Here is a 22,867-nt window from a genome sequence, read left to right on the forward strand (position 1 = left end):
TGCACTTTGGGAAATGTCAGGAAGTATTTCTAATTATCAATATTTGAGCAATGCTACCTGTTCAGGCCAGCCTGCTCAGAATTTAGCACTGCTGATATTCTCTTTTGATGAAGGACATGAACAAAACAACATCTGGAGATATTTAACTGTCCCCCCACCCCTTAATAAATGAATGTCTGAGTCGATGATTCACTGCTGCAATTTTTCTAGTAACTGGCAACTTTCTGTTGCCAATTATTTAAATATCAAAATAATATATTTGCCTGAAGCAATGAAAAAAAAAAAGAGCTGGCAGTTATTTCTTACATTATAAAAAGCTTGATTCAAACAGTTCATCCAATTAGCAAAAGAGTAAATTAGCTAAAAGATACACTATGCAAAGTGTTTAATTCTGTTTTCATTTACAGCCTGTTTTGCTTTCCAGTCCAAAATAGCTACTAGCAAGAGAGAGAAGGATTCAGTTCACAAATCCTTCCATCTGGCACAGCATCTCTTGGAAGAGTAACTCTTCAAGCACCAAATGCTTTTAAGGGAGAGAGACTACATCTGTGAGGGGCACAGAGGGCAAAGGAACAATCAGATGTGGACTTTACTGGTGAGGCACTGGAACAGGTTGCCCAGAGGAGCTGTGGATGCCCCACCCCGGAGGTGTTCCAGGTACTCAAAGTCAGGCTGGATGGGGCCCTGGGCAGACTGATCTAGTAGGTGGCAACCCTGCCAACAGCAAGGGAGTTGGACCTGAATGATCTTTAAGGTCCCTTCCAACAGAAGCCATTCTAAAATTCTATGATTTTTAATGGACTGGAAGATGTCTTCTCCCAGGAACAACCTCTGGACTAGCAGGATCAAAGCTTTTTAGATTTCACACAACACTCATTCCAGCCACCCTCTACTCAGTACCAGTAGCCCACAGGCACAGCAGTTCAATGGGATTTTCTGAGTGGGAAAAAGACAGAAAAGGAAATGAGTATAATTCAGAGTAAATAATAGGAGGTAACAGATGGTTCCACTGCTGAATGGATCAAGGGAAAGGGACTATTTGCCTATCAGAGGGACAATGCTGCTGCCTTTCAAGGTGGGAGAGCCCATGGATGCACGAAGCTCACGTGTGCATGAAGCCCATGTGTTGGAAGACTTGGGTTGATATTTTGACAGAAAAAGAATACTTTTTGGGGTTTCCTAAAGCCAGATTTCTTCACTAAGTAGGTCAGCACAATAGGAACAGGTCAACAGAACAATGCAGTTGCTGCTGAGGACCTTGCAATCACACACTGCATATTTTGGGCATTATAATTCAGACCACTTCAAATCTGAGCCCCAGATCAAGCACTCTTACTTCAGCGGTTCAGAGGACAGCTATCTCACAAATCTTTGATTTTCAGACAGCAGGTACTTCACTTGTATACTCTCAGAGGAACCACATCATCCTCTTGTCTGTCACATACGATAATGCCATGTGGCAGAGGCAGGGATACGTGTTCCCCTTAAAGGCCTTGTATCAGGAGTCAAAGCCCTATTTTTGTTTCTCTTCCTACTTCTGCTCTGCATCTTTCTGTCTTTGCTTGCATACAAGTGCCATCATGATGCTTCCAGGAACATCCTCTCACAGTCTCTTTGCAACACTGTAAATGACCAGTATGGAAAGAATTGCAGCACTACTTCTCCAGACATGGTTTTTACTCCATGAGGATACCACCCCAGATGAACTGACTTCAGACTTCTTGAAGGCACTTCAAGAAGTATGTAATATGACTTCTAACAGTCTCTACCAGCACTGCTGCTTTGTCTCCAGTTTAGCACCATCTGGAGGTGCCAGAAATATCTTTGGACATGCGATGGCAGATATGGCATGCACAGAGGTTTTGGATGCAGAGAGACACAGTCAAGGCCTTCCGCCATGAGCTTGCTTCAGGACTTCACCATACTACGATATACCAATATTACTGACCCTCTATGATACGTCACACTGGTTATTCTGTTATAAAACTACAATTTTGCTGTAAAAATGTCTAGGGAATTCCTATGGGAATATGCACTGCTTCTTATACTTTTCAGCAAATCTACACATTTAGTTTAACGCAGCTGGAGTTTTATAATCTTGCTTCACAATTTTAAAGGAGTGAATAGCCCCATCAGTGCTTTATTTCACTTTAACAATCTTGCATCAAAATGTTACTACTACTAACAAACTCTCTACTGTCTTCCAAATTAAGAGCTTTACTTTGCTAATCTGACTTTTGCAGCATTATCAACCTGTCTTCAAAAGCACAGGAAGTTCTCCTTTTGAATAGAATATATCAGCATCACTGCAGAATTTCGTTAATTGACACCAAGATTTTTTCCCTTAGCATCTCAGATAATAATTAGGTCTCCACTGACCATCTTCATCAGTAACTGAGAAACACCTTTTAACAAGCATACTCTGTGAAGTACGATGAGCAGACCAGCACAACCATTTTCATAATTGAGTAGCGGTTAGGAATTCATTTTCTTAATCAGAAACATAAAACTAGAGGAAATCTCCATGATCCTCGAGTCCAAAGTCTTCCTGCTGAAAGAACAGATATGACAATGCTCAATGCCATTCACAAATAGATGAAGCTTTTAAAACATAAATTGAATTTCTTCCTTCTACGTTCCCATTGGCAGAATGTTTCAGAAGGTCAATCCTGTCATTTTAATAGTGAAAATGAAACCACAGGTTGGTTTGTTACCTTTTATCCCTGTGTTTTAATATGGCACTGAATTTAGACATTTTAAGTAGTTCTTTTTCCTCAGTTATCCACACAACTCTTTTCAAAACTCATTACTACTTTTGCTCTCAGGTTCTATTTCTTCCTCACTAGATGAATCAAACTCCTTAAAATAAGCTCTACCATAACACAGCTTTACTAGAGCTATGCACAGACAAGCTTCTCGAAATACTGAAGTACAATTACTACAGCAACATGGACCTTAACACTGACTAAACACACGGCTTCTCCCAGCCAAACCCAAAGGCAAACCCTTCACTCTTCCACATTCCAAGCTCCTACCCAGTCTAATTTGAATTTAGCTTTCTTCCATATAATTAACTGAAAGTCACATGGTTTACATACACTCATACTGACTAGAATAAAGTTCCAAAATCAATTCTGAAATACTACAGAATTACTCTGCATGTTACAGAAGAGAATGCATTTTCAAATAAATGTTTTCTTAAAGACTGTGATTGCAATATATCAAAATTATGCAGTACATCTAAATAATACATTTAAACCAAACAAAAAAAACCTGTAAAAAAAAACTACTCAGCCTAAAGTCAGAAAATATAGAACATTTCCTCTATTTCAAGCTCAAGATGAAGAATTCTCCACCACTTTTTCTTTCTTCCAAATCTGATCATTTGTGTTCACTCCTCCCATGTCTTTTAACAAAAGATGATAGAGGCCAAGATTTGTATCTTCAGATCTGGCCAGACACAGCGTTCCCCCACACAGCGCACAGCATCAGTGGTCCTGTCATCAATCACAGATGCAGAGAAAGGAATACGAATACTTTCTAAACCTAATAGCTTGATGGTACTTGAAAAGAGATAAATCACTCTACGAGTATCTCATAAATATCATTCACTTGCAATGAAAGCAATGATAATTCCAATAGTGTACATAAAAAGCCAAATAGAAGGCTGTTTATCTACCACAGGTTATGGGCAGAACAAAAACACAGAATGACCAGTTAAAAACCTCTGGAACAAAATTAGTAGATAGGCGAAATAAACTTAAAAGCTATAAAACAGTGTTGGAGAAAAATGCAGAATCACACTAAGATCTTGTGAACTAAAGCTGTGAATCTGCATGCATTTCATTCCTGCAGACACTTGCCCTAGGCTACTATATTTCTGAGAGAGCATCTGTGTAAAGATTTACAAATTAATTTCACTTGAGTTTCAAGAACTGTTACTCATTATTGTATCTTGTTGTCAATGAGGACAGTCAAAAAACTTTAAATGGTTCATCTGAAGATGCTAAATATTTGCTAACTTGACACTAATGTTGATTCCAGGGTGGAGAAAATACCAAAAATTAAGGACAGCGGTAGGCCAGTTTCATGAGAATTTTGAAGAGAAAACTATTTCTTTTCTAACTTTTAAAACTCCTTTCTGCCACTTGAATTTTTATTAGTGCTCTTTCTGTCTATTTGGTTGTACTAAAAATATTGCATCCCAGTTTCTTCACTACTGAAGGATGCTGATAATCTCCAGCTAGTGGGGGAAAAAAAAGCACAACTAGAACATAACCTGCATCACTGCTACTTCTATTTATATCTGACAGCTATGGCAACAAAGAATAATTTTCCAGTTGCTTCCACTTTACCCTTCAATACATCATAATGAAGTGACACCATAGACAATAATTAAATATTTAATCCACCTAGGAAATAGCCATAGTTGAAAAGTGAAAAGCCTGATGAATTTAAGAAATAGTCTGAACACACTGTGTTTCCTCGACACAGTAAGCATTTCTAGCTCTTGGAAGGCCCTGAGTGCCCCTACACGCATGAGCATGCGTAGGAATGTTTTGTTTCAAAATAAACATTAGAAACTTGGGCAATAAATATATAATTATAATCTGGATAAAATCAGATGCCTAAAATTCTATTGCCTCTGAGTATAATTACAGTAATAAAAATATCGCTGACTGATGAAGAAACTTACTATTTATGCTGCAGGGATTGCAAATCAACACTTTTTTTTATACCCAGCCATTAAAAAAAATGCTGTCTTCATTATAAAACTTCACTGATACATAAAACAATTCATCTCTTCTGGCTTTCTTCTTCCTGTGTTATCTTTCTGCTATGATTTATGCTATTGTCATGATAATAAATTCATCAGTTCAACATAGTACTTGATGTTTACTGGATAAAACATGTTTATATGAAATGCATGTCCACTGTCCTAAATCATATTCTTAAAATACATTTTATATGTACTAAAACATTATCTCAGTAGATTAAAGCAAATATTTCTAAACATGTCTACAAAGCACAGCTCTCAGAATGATCCTATCTTATTTTAAAATCACATCTTTAATCTTATTTTGCTCATATATCCCTGGAGTGAATATTAAAAAGGCCTATTTTACAATTGCCAAGTGGAGATACATCATCTGAACTGCATATTTAAATTTAAATGCTTTAGATCTTCCAGAAAGATTAAAACGCGACTAGTGTTTTCATCTATATTTATGAAGTACTTATTGATAGTTTCCAAGTTTTCACAGGAGGGGTAGGAGTGCTCCTCTCGCATTCAGAGACTGTGTGGATATTGTAGTATCTTTCCTATTCTCAGTGGAAAACTTGTGGGCACTAGTCTATATTTGATTGAGTCACCTCATGATTACTTTACATTACATCACTGATCAAGTAAAGAGGATGAAATATACTGTGTGCTGTATGAATTTTCTGTTTTAAAATCCAAACATTTAATTGAAGTGGCAGAACTCCAACAAGTAAGGTTCCTCTGCTGACACTGTTTTAGGTGCCTTCTGCATAAAGTGCATTCATACCATTGATGATTCACTTTTTCACCCCACAGGACCTATTCGAGACAGCACAGCACTGACAAATCAGATCACTTACCTAGTGCTGCAGGCTACTGCGACTGGTAAAATGATTGTGGACTCCATGACCTACTCCACCTATGTGAGACTCATAAAAAGTTATGTTCATTGCTGCTGTTCTACTCCAGCTTTTGTCTGTTTCCTGCAACTCTCAGTCCTGCCTTGCCTTTATTCTCCATCTTCCAATAAAAATTTGTTTACTCCTTATTCTCCTTTCTTGATACCAGATGTACAAGCTGAGGTGGATTGCACTGGAAATCTGCTCCCTCTCAGCTATTTACATAATGTATAGCATAGCAACACCAAGTGCATAGAATTAGCTGGAATTGTGTTCCCTGGGATTAAGAAAAGAAAAAAAAAAGGCTGGGTGGAGTCTATTTAAGGGTGTGCGGAAGTGACAGCCATAGGGAAACCCAGAACCTACGAACAAGAAAGTATGATCATCGCACAGGATTGTACGAAGATCTGGGGGCTGTATCTTCACTAGCATGAACAGTATAAGTACAATAGAATGTATATATAGATGCATCACTTGGCTAAACCTGGATTAATATTTACAGGAAAAGATACCCCTCCAAGCTGGTAACCCCTTTGCCAGGATGCAGTTTACTTTCAATATTAAGAAGAAAAAAAGGAGGCAAAGATTTTAAAAGAAAGTTTTCTGCATTTACTGTATCTTCCAATCAATTTCCCAGCTCACAGGTCAGACTGGAGGGCATGCACTCTATATTAAGGATCCCTATGAAAGGACAGAAGTTAGGAAGCTGGGACACTTCAGAGCAGCTGCAAAAGTGGCAGTGTTTACCTAACACATAAGAAACTACACTTAATGAATGTAAAAACGGGATTTTGCTCATTTTCTATTAAACAGTGTTAGGACAGGTTACAAGAATTTCCTAAGTCAGCGAACAAGCCACACAGCTGAATACACTGCATATTTTAAATCTACTTTCATCTGCTCTGAGAAGCATGCAAATAAGAATATTCCTTTCCTAATTAGAGAACTGTCATTATGCTTAGCTTGAGTACTGTTCCGAAAGGTAAAGTTTATCAGTCTGTTTCGGACAGTTACTATTTTAGTAAGATTTTGTTGGGAACCTCGAAGGTTTACTAAGTAGACACAATATTTTCACAGACTCAGAATTTCCCTGAAAAAAAAAACAGAAATGGTCATACAGGTGCCTCCCTCTATCATCCCGAAATGAACTGTAACTAGGAAAGTACACAAACAGAATAAGCACTGACGTCAGTAGTGAAATCTTTATGGTTCAGGTAAAATGCCTGCTGAGAATGAGGCAGCAGGGCTGGAGTTCAAAGAACAGCTCTCTAACCAAAAAGCCACCAAAGTAAGTCAGTAAAAAGTGCCCGAAAGACTTAAGTCTTTGTCCTCAAAACTTAAATAATCAACTTCATTTTGAAGTGCATACCCAAAGCTGAATATCTTTTGCATCTGTGAGCCCTGTGATTTCTCCTAAATTTTAAAATACATATATGTATATTTTTTCTGTCAAAAAGAATTCATTGGCTTCAACTGGAGTGACTTCAATGGAGTGACAGAAATGCAAATTCAAATCTGATTTAGAAGAGAGAATTTTGTTCACATATTCTAAGGTGGTATTTAATTGCTTAAGTTCTTTCTTCAGCTAGAAAGCAATTTCAGAGTACATACCATCAAGGCTGCTTTCTGCCTCCTATTTCATGAAGCTTTTGGAGCATACCTGCTGCTGTTGGTATAGATTGTCAAAGACAATTCTTTAGAGCCATGACAATTACATAACACTGCATGCAATTTCTTGTACATAGGGAATTCTTGATAGCAGGTCTGACATAATTAGTTTTCAATAGGGCTATGTATAATCAAAAATTACTTTGACTAAAGCAGATGAAGTTTTACAGAAAGGAAAAAAAGAAAAAGAAAATATTAGGAAAAGTCAAATAAATTCATTACTAAGCTGAAGAGATCAGTAATGAACTAATAAGAAGTTAGCTCTTTGAACTAACAAGAAGTTATTAGTAGCAAGGTATTTATTTCTTTGAGCTTAAGGATGCCTCTCAATAGCCTTGCCAAGAGGTGCCCAACAGTGTAGTTTAGGAAATCCATAATGCAGTCCTAACTATCTTTGTTCCAATCAGCCACTTAGCTCATTCGCACCTATAGTCCATTCTTGCACATTAAAAAAGAGGTGGTTACTCTGACCTTAGAGAGTTTTCCCTAATCTTACCCAACATGATCATTCTATATTTAAGTGAGAGTTTTGGTCAGTTTTACAAGTATTTAGTTTAGTTACCAAACAAAGTTGAAAGCAGAGATGACATAAATTGAAACTAAATGCAACATATAAGGATATCAACTTGCTTACAGAGCACCCTAAAGCTTACAGAAATAATAAACATGCTGCTACTAATGATAAAATCATAGTAACAAAAAGAGCATATTGGATCAACATCATAGGGCTGTACTAGCCAAGACTAATTAACACTAAAGTAGTCAGTGATAAAGCTCATGCTATAAATTAGCACCCTCAGAGCTATTTTGTCCAACATTCCTATCCCAAGTGAAACTGATCTTTCACATGCCTAATTATGCTGGCAAGTACTATCTTAAACACAGCTATTCTGCTTCTAGAAAACCGTTCATACATGCAACTCTTACATATCCACAGCACCTGGCTTACAGCTGTGGTTACAACCCTTTGATGGCTTCATCAGTGCTACTACACATTTTTAGGAAAAACTCTATTTTGAAATAAATGCCCTCTTCATTTTTTTTCTGTAAACAAAAAGCTGTCTTAAGTGTGCCACGTTGCAGCACTTTAGTCAGTGATGGACTTTGAGCTGAATCAAGAGAGTCATTTTCAAAACACAACATGAAGAAAGATCTTGATCTGTGAAACAACATGTAATTGAACATTAGTGAGATTCAGGCAGACAACTGGAGCGAAAATGACAGGTTGCTTTTTAATAAAACCCTGAACATTTCAGTATGTCTCAGTACGTATTTGAAAAGATACTGCTTATGTCCCTATTAACTGGAAATACGTAGGCGATAATTAGGCGCTGAGCCACTCAGCCTCCAAGCAGTTTCTCTTAACTTTGTAATATTAATTAGTACACAATATATGCACTTGCTAAATAGAAGGGGAGAATGGCCTAGTTCGCAGCAGAAGGAGTTAGATGAGGAAAAATATCCAGTTATTTACGTAATGTTTCTTTGACAACAACAAAAAATCAGAAACAGATTCATATACAAAAAAAATATGTGTTTTGGACAAGCTGTATCTTGTCACTTTTGCAAGATGGACGAGAGTACTAAAACAGAAGGAGGGCAAAGACAATAATGTTCACTTAAACTAATAATTCTGCATGTAGAGTGCAGATGATGAATTACATTTTTTTCTCACTTTAATTTCTAACATTCTATATATATTAGCCACTGATTTTGTTCAGCACTAAAATATCAAATCAAGCTCTTTTAGAACATACCAATTCCAGGCTCTCATAGATAAATAATAAGGAGCTGCTGGCACATTAAATCATACCTGCTCTTCTACTATATACACAAGCCCTACTAACAAAATAAGTAGCGCTGACAGAACTAATAACTAGCTAAAACAGGGACACCTCTGCTATTTCTGTTTCTGACACAACCTGTGAAAAGCTCTGTTAGAATAGTTAGGAATTTTCCTAAAGCAGCTGCTTTCCTATGTTCACTGAATTTTATCCCCATTCTCATTCTTGCCATCAGTCATTTCAGCAAACAGATGATACTGGTTGGTAAAATGGCTTTATGCACGTGACAGAAAGGCGTGGTTTTTTTTTCAATTTGTGCCTAGTTGTGAATCTGTTAAATGTTAACTCTCAGTTCAAAACTAAGCAACTATCAGTTACAGATGGCAACTTTCTGAGCATGTCCAAGAATTGCACATTGGTGACTTTCACATAAACTGCATCTTTGTTCCCAAAATGAGCTTCTGAACTGCACGCCTATCACAGTATGAAAGTAATTACAAACAATCTACTTATTTTATGCTCATAGGAAAACGCATAGTTTCTATTGGACCAGACTTGCCCTGCCAGAAATAAGTATGGAAACTGAAGTGTCCTACAGCCTCCCACAGCAACTGACCTAAAACCATGCTATTTAGAGTTGCATTTAATTCAGGCTCTCCTGTGGGATTAAATATGTAAGTACAAATTTACCAGAATATACATATAGCATTAATAATCTGCTTTATCTAACTTTGCTTTCTTTAAAATGTGCACACAAAAAATAGCACCTGGTACACTCAATTTCTTCTAAAAATGTGGTTTCAAGACAGCACAACAAAACAAACAAGTAGTTTGGGAGAAAACATGCAACAAAATTCTTGCCTAAACGCATCTCCCCTATTAGACCTCTATTCTGTAATAGGATTCTAATAACAGTAAGAATCTTTCCTGTTGGATGATGTAATATTCACGCACATAAGGAATGTTTAAATAATGTTTTCAGCATAAAATATTTTATCTGGAAGTAATATACTATGCTATGCTAATATAACTATATTCATAATGTAGTTATCCACATAACATTATATAACTATGCTAATATTAATATGCTAATATATATAATATTATATAATATAATTTTTCAAGCTATTTTAAATTTATTCAATTTTTGAATTGAAACTTTTCACTAGAACCTTTTTCCATTCAAATTTTCAGATAATTAGTCTCTTCACACCAATTACTGTCAAACAGATTCTGAAATAACAAAATCAGCAAGGTTTATCTGTGGTTGTATGCATTTATTTGAACCTCGATATTTCAATCTCTTTGAATGAATGTAATTATTTTAGGCCATAATCATTGCAGTATGCCAACTATTTTTTCAGGAACAAAAATAAGAGTTAAATTCCTGTCTAATGAAAGCATCTGGAGCATTTTATGGATGGCTTTAAAAATTCAAGAAATGAATGCAGACTCTGAAATGTCACACATTTGCTTCAACTTTTCTTCTGCCCAAACACCAAGTACAAATGGCAAACTCCCCTGCATTCTATCACAGAAACAGATTCAGGAAATACCATCTCTGGGCTACTACGTCATGTTTTGTCCAGTTATCCCATGTCATACATAACAGTAACTTAAACCTCCAAGAGTTACACCGCTATGCAACATATATATATAACTGGCAGAGGAGGGGAATCCTTTCCATTAATATTTCTTACCAACAGAATTAGAAAAAAGTGCCCAAGAACAGTATCTTCACTGCTATTCTGACAGGGTGGTCCTGAAAAGAAATAATTCACATCATGCAGAAGGAACTGACGTCTTTTCTTTCAACAGCAGAATCGAAAGAGAGAGGAAGATTACTCACAGCATCAGAGAGAAAAATGCAAATGATGTCCCTTTTGACAAGAGCAACAATTTTAATTCCCAAACTCCATGAGCTTCTAAAGACAGTCATGACATAATTCCACAGACTGATCTTTGTGCTTTAAACTCTGCAAGCACAAAGCATGGTTTGAGGAGAAAAATCAAGAACTGAACTATGGCACTGGAATGTGACCTAGCTCTAAAGTCAGTTTCTCTCATTTTGGATAATGAAAGATCTTGCAGAACAGGAACAAACTTCTAAGGCTGCCAAATTGGGGACATAAAAGTTTTAGTGCAATCAGGCTTAAAAAGCATACTTCAATTTACTGCTTCTTACGTAGGAATCATACATTATTTCTCTCTCAGATGTTTTGCTAAAAATTTTGCCTACATAATTCAACACCTGGACTGAAAAGTAAAAGAACTGAACACTGGAATTAACCACACAAGTCAGAGATACTTGAGCATGTGTTCCCCTTGAAATGGAAAAACTGAGTCAGTGACAAAGCTGAAGGCAGAGGGTCTGCTAAAAATGAGCATTCACACTGCTGCCAGCACCACACAGGTCAAATCAAACTCAAATGTAAACAGTCACATTTTTTACAAGATTCTGCTTGGTAGAATCTTCAGGGATCAAAACAGTTATAAATCAAGCACATTTATTTAGTACATTGTGAAGTAATGGGCCTCTGCCTCTCAAAAGAAAGTACGGCTTTTCTGAGCTGGTGGGAAATTACACTTGTAAGGTTTATAATATAGCTAAAATATTATTTAGAAGGATGAATAAAAGTTAGCTGAGGAAAATAACTGTTCAAAGACTGTTTTAAAACCAAATTTAATTAGCTCAGACTGCAAATGTTGGAGATTATATATAACAGTGACATTTTCCACCGCTTTTTAATCCAAGAAAATGATAGGAAAATAAGCTTCAGAAAATACTTTGCAAAAAAACTGAAATGAAAATTAATATCCATAGATATTTTCCTGTGATCTTTCTCTGAATGACAGGGTTTTTTAATGAGATACATCAGGACCTCATTCTACTTGTTAACCCTACCAAAATTCCTGCACCTCCATGTTTTAACAGAATTTTCACAGCAGAGTTTAATCTAATTTCAAATGCTATGCATCTCAGACTGTCTTGAGATATGAACATATCTCCATGCCCAGATGTTTCAAAACCTACTTAGATGAAAGACAGAAATGTTTGGAGACTTCACATTAGTGAGATGAAGATGCCACAAGGTTTGATTCTGTTATCTCTAAATGTTAAAAAGTAAATAGCTCACAGCAACCAGAAGCAGAATGCGCTCAGAACTGGTTTTGGCCTTATCCTTGGTGAAGAGAAACAATATGTATTTCTGGGCTGCAAGTAAATTTTTTTGCTTGTCTCTTGGTGGTTGGTTGGTTTAGATGCTGCTTGAAAATTTCGTGAGCTGCTTAGTGTGAATGTGGACAAACAGTATTTGCACATTTAAACACAGTAACGCAATAGACAATGTAAGGCAAATGGCTAAGTGAGAACCCATGGCCAACAAGGGCATATAGGTATGCTAGGAGCCATTCATTGACAGTAAGGAAGCTTCCCTTAGAATTTTCCCCTGCCATTTCTCCATAAAGATAGAAATTTGTAGGAGAGAAAAATAATAATCATGTAGCAAAAAGAAATGCATACAGATCCACATTGTGCTAGAAATCTCAGAAGGCAAGCTTCAGGAAGGACATGAGATTGAAGAAAATTGAAAAATCCTGTCTAAAGAAAAAATTTGCAAATATCTGCTGAAAAACAAGTCCAGGGTGAGAGGCCACAAGAGGACCACAATGACGCAGAGATAGAGTACAAAAAAAGAGAAAGAAAGAAAGAAAAAAAGATAATATAAATATTTGATGTCAGAAATATTTTGGGATCTTCAAGACTTTCAAAAAAGTTCCTTGTCAAATGTTTTTATAAAAACTGAGATACCACAATGTAAGACAGAAGTCCTGGCACGGATACGAGCTTAAAACATGGAAGAGAGAGGACAGGAGTAAACGATATTCCCAGACCAGTATCCAGGCAGAACAGGTCAGATCTGTTACAGGATCTACACTGTTCAACATATCCATAAATAAATGAAATGTAAAAATGAGTAAGCAATAACATGAGTTTGCTGATGATACAACGTTTGTTAATGTACAGCTGACAAATAAAATGTAGAAATATCTCAAAAAAAATTATGGTTTCTTTAGAAGACAGTACAAAACAGGTGGTGGGAAAGATCTAAAGAGTACCATAAGCAGGTTTAGCATTTCCTATTGTTTTTATCAGTAACTCTGGGTAAACAATATTTTAAAAAAGCTGTGGAAGTTACTGATATCCTGATGCTTTTATTCCAAAATCTTGATACGTATTATTTCTGTCTTTCCAAACAATGTTAAAAAGTTCACCGACACCTGAAGGCAGTGCACAAGGAGTAAAGTGCACTTTTCATTCTCGATTTTATAGGGCTTTTGCCACCAAGAGTAATATCATATGTTATTTTTTACACACTTCAGCACTCAGTAAGTTCCATAATGGATGAATTTCATATGATCAATCTGATTTAAGCAGAAAACATGACTTCGGGCTTAGTAACTCAAACATAAATAGAAATCTCAAGTGCTGTTTCCAACCATTGTAAAGAAATACCCAAAAGTCAGCTCGAGGCAGGATTTCTTGATTCCTGCTTGTAAGAAGAGGGAGGGTGAAAGTGGAAATTAATACTCCAATGTAGACTTAACAGCCATTGCCCTTACTGCACAAATTTTAAGAGCTACCATACCTTGACAACTGCAGCAAAAGACACAAAATGGCTTCAGTTACTAACAATGTACAGTTTTATGGGAATTTCTTTTGGAGTTTAAATGGCTGAAGAACTTCAAAAGCTTTCCCGGTCAAATATAGTAACAAAAACCCTTATGGTACAGACTGTGTTGTGGGTTAATCCCCAGAAAGCAGACAAGCATCACACAGCTGCTCACTTGCTCCCCCCCTCCCCTAGGACCCACCCGTAAGGCACATGGGAAGAGGAAAAGATGAGCAAAAGCAAAAAAAAAAAAAAAGCTGTGGTTTGAGATACAAATTGTTTAATAAACAAAAGAGAAGTGAAAGAGAAGCAAATGATGCAAAGGTAGTTACTCACCATCTCCCATGGGTAGACAGATCTTCAGTCAGTTCCCAAGAGAAAGACAGCTAACCTCCCCAAACTCCTTTCTCTCCCTTTTTATTGCTAAGCATGAGGTTATGTGGCATGCAATATCTCTTTAGTTAGCTGGGGACAGCTGTCCTGACTGTGTTCCTTCCCAGATTCCTGAATCCCCCCTGAGCCTACTTGGTGGTGGACACTGTGCAAACACTGTTCAGCAATAACTAAAACACGGGTGTGTTATCAGCATTGTTTTTGTCACAAATATAAAACAGCTCACTATTTGAGCTGCTCTGAAGAAACTTAACTCCATTCCAGCCAGACCAACTACACTGAGGAAGTTAGATAGTGGAAGTTTACATGGCACAGTCAAAAATTCCAAAGCATAACTGATATATGCTTTATATATATATATATTGGATACAAGTAATATATATATATTGGATACAAGTAAATGAAGGGAGCAAAGATTATAGATCTTTGCCTGTAGAAAATGTGGGAATGCTTGACATCTTTGCCATATGATTAAATACAAAACCTGGAAGAGAACACATCTGTCAGAGAAGATGACTACAGTAAAATACTGGAACAGTATCAATATTACTAGCTGAGCTAGCATTAACTCCATAAAATCCTATTCATTTTGTCCTTCAGTTATAAAAACTAAACTTTGCATTGAAATAATGAGGTCTCAGGGAAACAATATAGTGACCTTCCAATAAAGATGAAAACAGACTCTTTATCAGGGAATGTAGAGATAGGACACTCAGAGAGTGGTGAGATCCAGTTGTCCAGAGAACCTGTGGATGCCCCATCCCTGAAGGCATTCAAGGCCAGGTTGGATGGGGCCCCAGGCAGCCTGATTTAGTGGGTGGCAGCCCTGCCCACAGCAGGGGGTTGGAATGAGATAATCTTTAAGGTCCCTTCCAAACCAAACCATTCTACAAAATTGGGAATAGAAAAAAAAAAGTTATACGAAAAAATTCTGCCATTTTTTTCCTTAGAGAAAGTACAACCTAATAGAAAAAAATCATGAGGAAACTAACACAATAGCAAGCTTGTAACATTTTCAAAATGCCTCTTAAGCATACCTAGCAATTTTAATAAAAGAGCAACAAAAAAAGAAGCTCATGTATTCACAGCTGAAGCCAAACAAAGCAGATGCATTCATCTCTATAGGTATTTTGGGTACCTGCTAAGTGATGCCTTTGGGGGATAGTATGTAAGAAAGGTGAGATGAATAACTTTTGATGCTCCTGGTCTGATGCCCAGCTTACTGTCAAGGAGTAAGAATATAAGCATCGCTTTCAGCTAGGAATTGCAGCACTGTTCACAAACAAATGCAATGGACTTCACAGGTTTTTATTAAGCAAGTCAGCAATGGAAAAAAAGCAAGTTAAAAGCAGCTTGTTTGCAAACAAAGCTTTATGTCAATATTCTTTCTTTTTAAATGTTTATATGTTTCTACTAAGAGATAGCAGCTCAACATCAAAGTTTTCTTAATATGGAAAAAATGTCAGATAACAGATAACTAATAACAGATTTGAAGATCAAACTCAGATTTGATACTTATTTGTTTTTGCAAATGGTTCCAATTCAGTGTTTATTCCCTGTCACATTGAAGTATCTAACATAATTAAAACACACAAAATAGCAAGTTAGAAAAGTGTGTATCTCCCTTCCCCCAGGAGGACTTGTCATTTCACCTTTCGAAACCATTTGTTCCCCAAAATTCTACTCCATGCTCTTAAGCTATTTTAGAATAGTATTATTTTATACAATTAAAGTATCCCCAAAAAGAAACAATCAAGAGCCATTATTGACCAACATTTCCAGAATGGCTGAATTGGACTATGAAATCAAGGAAGTTTAAAGTCCATTTTCATGAAGACCAGATTTTTAAGAATGAGTCTAAGTGACCTAATCACTTTGGCTGGCATGGTGATGTCCAATTAAAAGTTCAGTAGTGAAGTCTAAAAGGTCATGTGTAAAAGGCATAAGACATTCATCTTGTCATTTTCTGTGCAGCTTGTTAAAATCCTAGAAGCTCTAAGAGCGGAGACAGATAAAGCAAGTTTCCAACCTTTCCCTGATAAAAACCCAGACAATTGTTTAATGAAAACCCAAAAGATTACCAATTATTTTTCTAAAAAGCTCTTCTTTTTCACACTGGGAATTTAGTATTGCACTGCAAAGTTAGCTTGTGGAAATGCTTTGAGTGCTTTTAATAAAGTTGCACAGTTGTACTAAATCCATTAATTTATTACCTATTTTTGCTAGGGGAAGATGAAGACTTGAGGGGAAACAAGGAAAAGAGAGAAATGACAGAGAAAGGTAGTGAGAGAAGCTGAGCAAGCAAATGTAAGAGCATCTATGCACCAATTCAAGGTGGATAGACTTATTAATATCCTGAAAATCACAATGACAATTTGTTGACCAGTATGATAATACATCAGGCTTCAGGTACCTATGAAAATCAGTAGCATGCAGCTTTGGTTCCTGCAATAGTACACACATGAACATTTAAAGCAAAAGTAAGACTTCCAGCCTTTCTGTTAAATAATTTAACACAAGTGTTTATATCCCTTCCTGACTCAAAGAATTTATTTGGAACTATGCAACCTTCTGTTTTGCAAGCATTAAATTTGGAACTGATTTTCTGTAAATAAATAACATAAATATTTCAATGACAGAAACAAATTTTCATCTAGTTTGATAATACACTGCTATTTCAAAGAGTAAGTCAGTTTTAAAGCTGAACTTTTTCTGGGAGTTCTTCTAAATTTGTTTTTATGCGAGCAAGCCTGAGAGACAAAAAATTCTGATGACCAAATCAACAAAATTGACTGATGTTTGTGATCATATACTTTCTGAACAAAGTCCACTCAGCTGGGTCTGCAATTTTTCATGTGAGTAAAAATACCGATGGAGTGCAATGATTCTCCATCATGTAAGTATTATCTTTTTCATCAAAGCAAATGAATCCTTTTCAAAAAATCTCCAATGAACTAAAAAATTCTGATTTGAAGATAAGTTAAATGTCACAGACATTAACTATTTCTGTGTGAGCCATTCCCAAGGTAAATGGGTAGTTTCATTTTTGATTTCTTGAGTATCACCTTAAGGTGATAAAGCAGCATCCCAATTGTTCTAATTAGATTGCAATCATCTGACCAAATTCTATATTGATTGTGAAATGAAATAAGAAGGGAACCATGTAGGACATGGTTCAGCGAGTTATCAGCAACTTGCAGGTGATTTTAATTCATCTGCCCCTCAGGTTCATTACTTCACTTACAGTTGCCAAAGCATCTTCTGCAATGCCATTTGGATGGTCTCATTTGTGTTTGCGCTTCTTGTTTCGGGAACAACTGCCTGAATGCCTACATATAACACTGTTTTTAAGAGATCTTTTTTGCCTTTTCAGTTTTACCAAACCAGACAAAAAAAACACATTTTGCATGTGAAGTGCTTCCTGTTACCAAGCACACTGTGGATGGACCTCTTGTTTTCAGAAGTCTTCAACAAATACTTAAAAGACTACAACAAATGTGCAGTATGTTTGCAAAAGAAATTACTCGCACTTCAGTTTATTTTGGTTTCAAACAACTTCATAACAACTATTCTATTACACCATTTGTGTTTTTGCAAGGTGCGGACTGTGATTTTTCTGGCTATCTCAGTGAATAGTTTGTTTGCCTTAACCAAACAGCTAATTCAGAGACAAAAGTATTTGAGGCCAACTTGCCTACCCCAGGCAAGTCTTAGCATGTATCCACTGTACTCAGACGACATTCTGTCTGTGCCTCTCTAAAGAAAGATTCCTTAAAACTAACATAGTACTATAATCATCTTTCACATTTTTTAAAGCTTTTTGTAGCTTCCTGTGTCCATCCATACACATAATTTGCTTCAGATTATATTATTTTATTCTGTGTGAAAAGTAACAAAAGTGTTACTGAAATTTTTAGACCAAAACTCTATTTACCGCAACCTTATAAATTTGTATTTCCATATGAAGAAACTCTGCTTATCCATTTGTTATTTTTTTTTGACACAAAGATCAGTGTGTTGACTATTTTCTGTTATTCAGTCATGAGAGATTATTACTTTAATAGAAAGAATAGTAATGTAAGGACTAGTTAGTATTTTTAAAAATTTAACTGACATATTTGAATATAAAATCATTAGCGACATAGTACATTATAAAAAAAATTATAATAATGCAATTAAGCTTTTGTGATATCAAGGCTTCAGTTCAATATTATTCCATTGTTCAGAACACAGAACTATCACCTGCAATCAAGGTTCCCTCTGAAATCCTGGTGTTTGGATGACATAAATCAGACATGGATACAATATCTTGACATTACCTATTGTATTCTCCGGTTCAATAGAATTCTTCTAAGTAAAACTGTGTTTACTCAAGACTAACTTGGCTTCTTTTTACAGTTCTTCCTCCTTGTTTGCAGAATAACCTGTTATGCATTAGATTAGACTGCTATTACAGAAGAATATTCTGATATGATATGTAACGATACCATACCAATCAATGTTATTTTCAGGCTGAAATACTTGTACTATATCAACTCATTTGGAACTTTGTTAACCTTGTCACCACCACAGATTACTAATACCTTCTATTAAAACTGGATTTGTCTTTCTCTTTTTAACTCACTTTATCACCTATTTCCTTTAACTCACCTGAAAAATCCTCAAAAATTTACTCCATGAGTTCAGACTGGAATTTTCTCTGAATACTGATTTCTTCCTCTGCCTTTTAAAAATGCAAACCATTTTTAAACTTTATAGAATTTCCTTAGAGAAGAACTTTCTTTAAAAATCCTTTAATAAAGGAAATTTAAAGAATGCTCTTTTCACCATACAATCTAGAGCTGTTATAAAGTGGATCCAATGCCTGTATCAGTATGAGTATTTTGGTGTTCCATGCATAATGTTTATGAGAGAAATAACTATTTGTGTACAGACTGTGAAATGCATTCACTTTCAGCAAATGGAAAGTAGAAAGTGGCTCATTTGAACACCATATTAAAGCTTTTTCCTTCAATTTTCCTAACTCCTTGGAGTACAAAATACTCATAAAATTATTAAGTATCTTTTTCTAAATATCAAATAACCACTGCATTTAAGAAACAAAAATGAAGACATACTTTATCTTAGAACATCGTATTACTTCCAATATCATGAAAAATGTACTCCTTGGTTCCAAAAGCATTTCACTTCCATTTCCAAAACATTATATATATACAAATATATAAAAAATATTTATCTCAAAAGGGTATACATATCTCAAAAAGGATTTACTTCAACAACTCTACTTTTCTAATGTAGAACTTAACCAGTGCCCTCATATTCTTTTATTTCTCTCATATCAACATGTCATCACACCTACTTATCATATACATTCCTTACAAATGTTAAATAATTTCACCTCAATATTTCCACAGTAATATGTCTCAATAAATTATTTGTCCATTATATTTTGCTCATATTTAAGAACTAGTAAAAGTGTATATCAACCGTGCACGTAGTGATGATTCAGTGATGAGATAACCCGTCAGCTAGAGGGAAGCTCCATGAAGAAATCTGTCATCATTCTTCTTCCAAAATAATCCATATATTTTAGCGACTTCAACATAGTGGATACCGACAGAAGTTGCAACAACTGGCCAAGCATTCTGCATTACAGAAGCTGGTGCTTTTTGTGATTCCACCTCCTATGGACTCCCCATCACATCAATACTAAATTCACTATTCCATTCTCAAGCATACATCTCCTGTAAGTGTGACAGCAGCCACTCTAGCTAGCAAGCAGTGACCAATGCCATATCTAAAAGGATTGATGTTTGCAATTACAAGAGTTTGCTGGAGAGTCAGATTCTTGATTATCTAAATGTGACATGCATGAACCTTCACTTCAGTAAAGACAGAGGACTGACCTACTACCTAATGGGTTGTAATTAAAGTTAAATACCTCGGTGACTTCTCAAATCATGCACTGAAGTATGATTTGAAGTCTTTGTGAGCAGGACACATTTTCAAGCAGGCGTCCAACCTCCAGCACCCAGGCCACATGAGAGCAAGTAATGTGGCTCCATAAGATCATAAACTTTTAACATTTAATGTGATTTTTAGTGATATTTTTCATGACTCAACTGCATGTAGCTCAAGCCCGGACTGTATAGGTGATAATGGAATGCTGTGTAGGGGAGGGCAAAGTGAAGTGCTAACACTGCCTCTCATAGTTGCCGCACATACTCGGTTGAATCGAAACTCACGTGTATTGCACATTACATACGCTTTTGCTATTTGGCAAGGAAAGCGCAGTGATTGCCAATTATGATATTTCAGCCTACTTACACGTGTGCATGCCTGTGAAGACATATGCTTTTATATTAAATAGACATGTAAGTTCTCTTATTGATTAAACTTGTGCTTGCGTTATTAAATAAGTAATTTAATAAATTATTAATACAGAATTAACACAGAAGAAATAACCGGAATACTCATGTGGTTCTTAGAAATTTTGTAATTTTCAACTTCTCAAAAAGCTCAAAAATGTATAAAATAATTTGTGATATGTCTTTTTGGTGGATTTGACTGCTAAACACGTATCTGGGTGGTGTGATCTAGTGGGTGGCAACCCTGTCCATGGCAGAGGGTTGGAACCAGATAATCTTTGAAGTCCCCTCCAACCTAAGCCATTCTATACTTCTATGATTATAAAAGATTTTCCATTCAATCAGCTTTATTAACTGCTGTTATGAGCTTGTGTGCATTTGGTCCATCTGCATATAAAACATAATACACTCCATTAAGTTTAAAAGGAAAAAAATATACATACACTCAAGTCATATTTGTAATGTTAAATTATGACCATGATAAAGTGCTTATATGACCTCTTAAAGCTACATTTCAACAGTTATTCAAATGACTTTTGTCATAGGAAGATAGAATCCACCCTGGAAAAACTGGATTTAGGTAGCACCAGAAAGAAGTCTGAAAACAGATGTATGCCCTTTTACGTTAAATGAACAAGAGAGGAACTACTATCATGTAATAACATCAGTCCCATATAAAATATTATGTTGGCACCAGAAGTCTGTGAAAGCATAAATTAATAGATATTGAAACTCCTATCTCTTAATAAAGCCAGTAGAATTTAGGAGAAAATCTTGGTATACCAGGCAAAAATATATCTAACTATAGACAGTTTTAGTCAATTACACATAAAATCAAAAACACTTAGTCAATTACATATTAAAAAAAAAAAAGTTAAGATTACATTTATCCTACTCTACTACAATTTCAATTGAACATCTGACTTATTTCCTTGTTCATTGTTTACTAAGTTATAAAGCTCTCTACATAAGCAGCAAAAAGTGTATCTACACCGGACTGAAGGCAGTCTATCTTTCTGGTTGGCAGAACACATTTCTCAATCTAAATGGTTTACTTCAAATAGCTTCTATGAGCACAAAAGATGCCGGAGTACTAACTCTTTTTGCCTGCAGCTGAAGCAACTGGCTGTTACTGGAGACATGGATAGTGTTCGTTTCACCACCTTTGCTGTGCCCTTACTGTCACCTGAATTCAAAGCACTGTCTCAATGGGGAGAATAAAATTCATCAGAATCACTGATCAAAAATGTTTTCACTATTTTTTACAGATTTCAAAGCAAAAAAGGAAAAAGAAAGAAGAGCTGTGACATTTTCACAATTTAAAAAAGTGTTTGCCATTTATTCCTCTCTAATCAAAATGCATACATTTATGCCTGTAACTACAGATCTTTCTGAATTTTGAGCAAGAACAGGCAAGAATCTTTCCTATAAATCTTTTCATGTCCTAATTAATCCCCTTTGATTGTTTTAGATGAAGACTCTATCATTAATCATATAAATCACAAACGTAGATATTTTGCAGAAAGAGAATTACATACCTTATACTGGAGAAGAAGACCATAAACCAAAATATTTTTCCTTTTCACTTCCCTTGCAAATTTCTTCATTCTAGTTAGTTCTTCCAAATCAATGCTGAAAGAAGTATTTTCTGAACTATTCAAGTGCACCTGAAAAAGAACAAGTTTGAAAAAAATCCACTTTTTCAAATTGTATTATTTTAGACTACCAGTTTTTAATATCTCACACCATTGTTACACACACACAAGAACACAGGCAAACCAAGGTTTCTCTTAGAGGTAGCTTGAAAGAGCTGTGATTGCAAAACTTACTTCAAGTTCCCTTTGTACCTTATGTTCACTTTATCCTGACAGATAATATGCTACATACATACATGCAGATAATCTTGCTACGTTTTTTAAAAAACTGTTTATTATGTGCATATTCATAAGTAGCAAAGCTGTCCTCTTCTAATTCACAGGCAGAGATTAATTTCCAAACACTCATAATTTTGTTAAGGTTACTCTTCACAAGAAACAAAGCTTCGTATTGCTCCTCTATGGATATTTACAAGAAAATTTTAAGCCTGCTGTTTTGAAACAACATGATCCAACACGTATTTATCATTATCCTGTTCCAGAGCATTAAATAGAGACTTCCCTCACATTTACTTTGGTACTGAAGTGCAAATGCTAGCAACTGAGAGCTGAAGTACTGGAATTCCTTTATTTCTGCACTACCAAAAACTGAATAAGATCAGTTACATATTCAGTTACATACTTGCATCTACAAACGTGCATAAATTATTAAGAAAAGTAATATC

At 35.7% G+C, this 22,867-nt stretch overlaps 1 protein-coding gene across 6 annotated transcripts in view; it reads right to left on the reverse strand.

The window, feature by feature from the left end:
- Positions 1-22,867, reverse strand: part of ISPD (isoprenoid synthase domain containing) — a 122,645-nt gene that overhangs the window by 23,831 nt on the left and 75,947 nt on the right. For 4 of the 6 annotated variants that reach the window (XM_021386779.1, XM_021386778.1, XM_021386774.1 and 1 more), the window contains one exon: positions 22,086-22,214. In XM_021386779.1, the coding sequence (XP_021242454.1) occupies positions 22,086-22,214 (129 nt within the window). Of the gene's footprint in view, positions 1-10,813; positions 10,876-18,829; positions 18,903-22,085; positions 22,215-22,867 lie in introns of all 6 variants that reach the window. The other 2 variants (XM_021386775.1, XM_021386776.1) reach the window with 2 other exon arrangements.

Source organism: Numida meleagris, chromosome 2 (assembly GCF_002078875.1).
Source record: "Numida meleagris isolate 19003 breed g44 Domestic line chromosome 2, NumMel1.0, whole genome shotgun sequence".
NCBI classification, from domain to species: Eukaryota; Metazoa; Chordata; class Aves; order Galliformes; family Numididae; genus Numida; species Numida meleagris.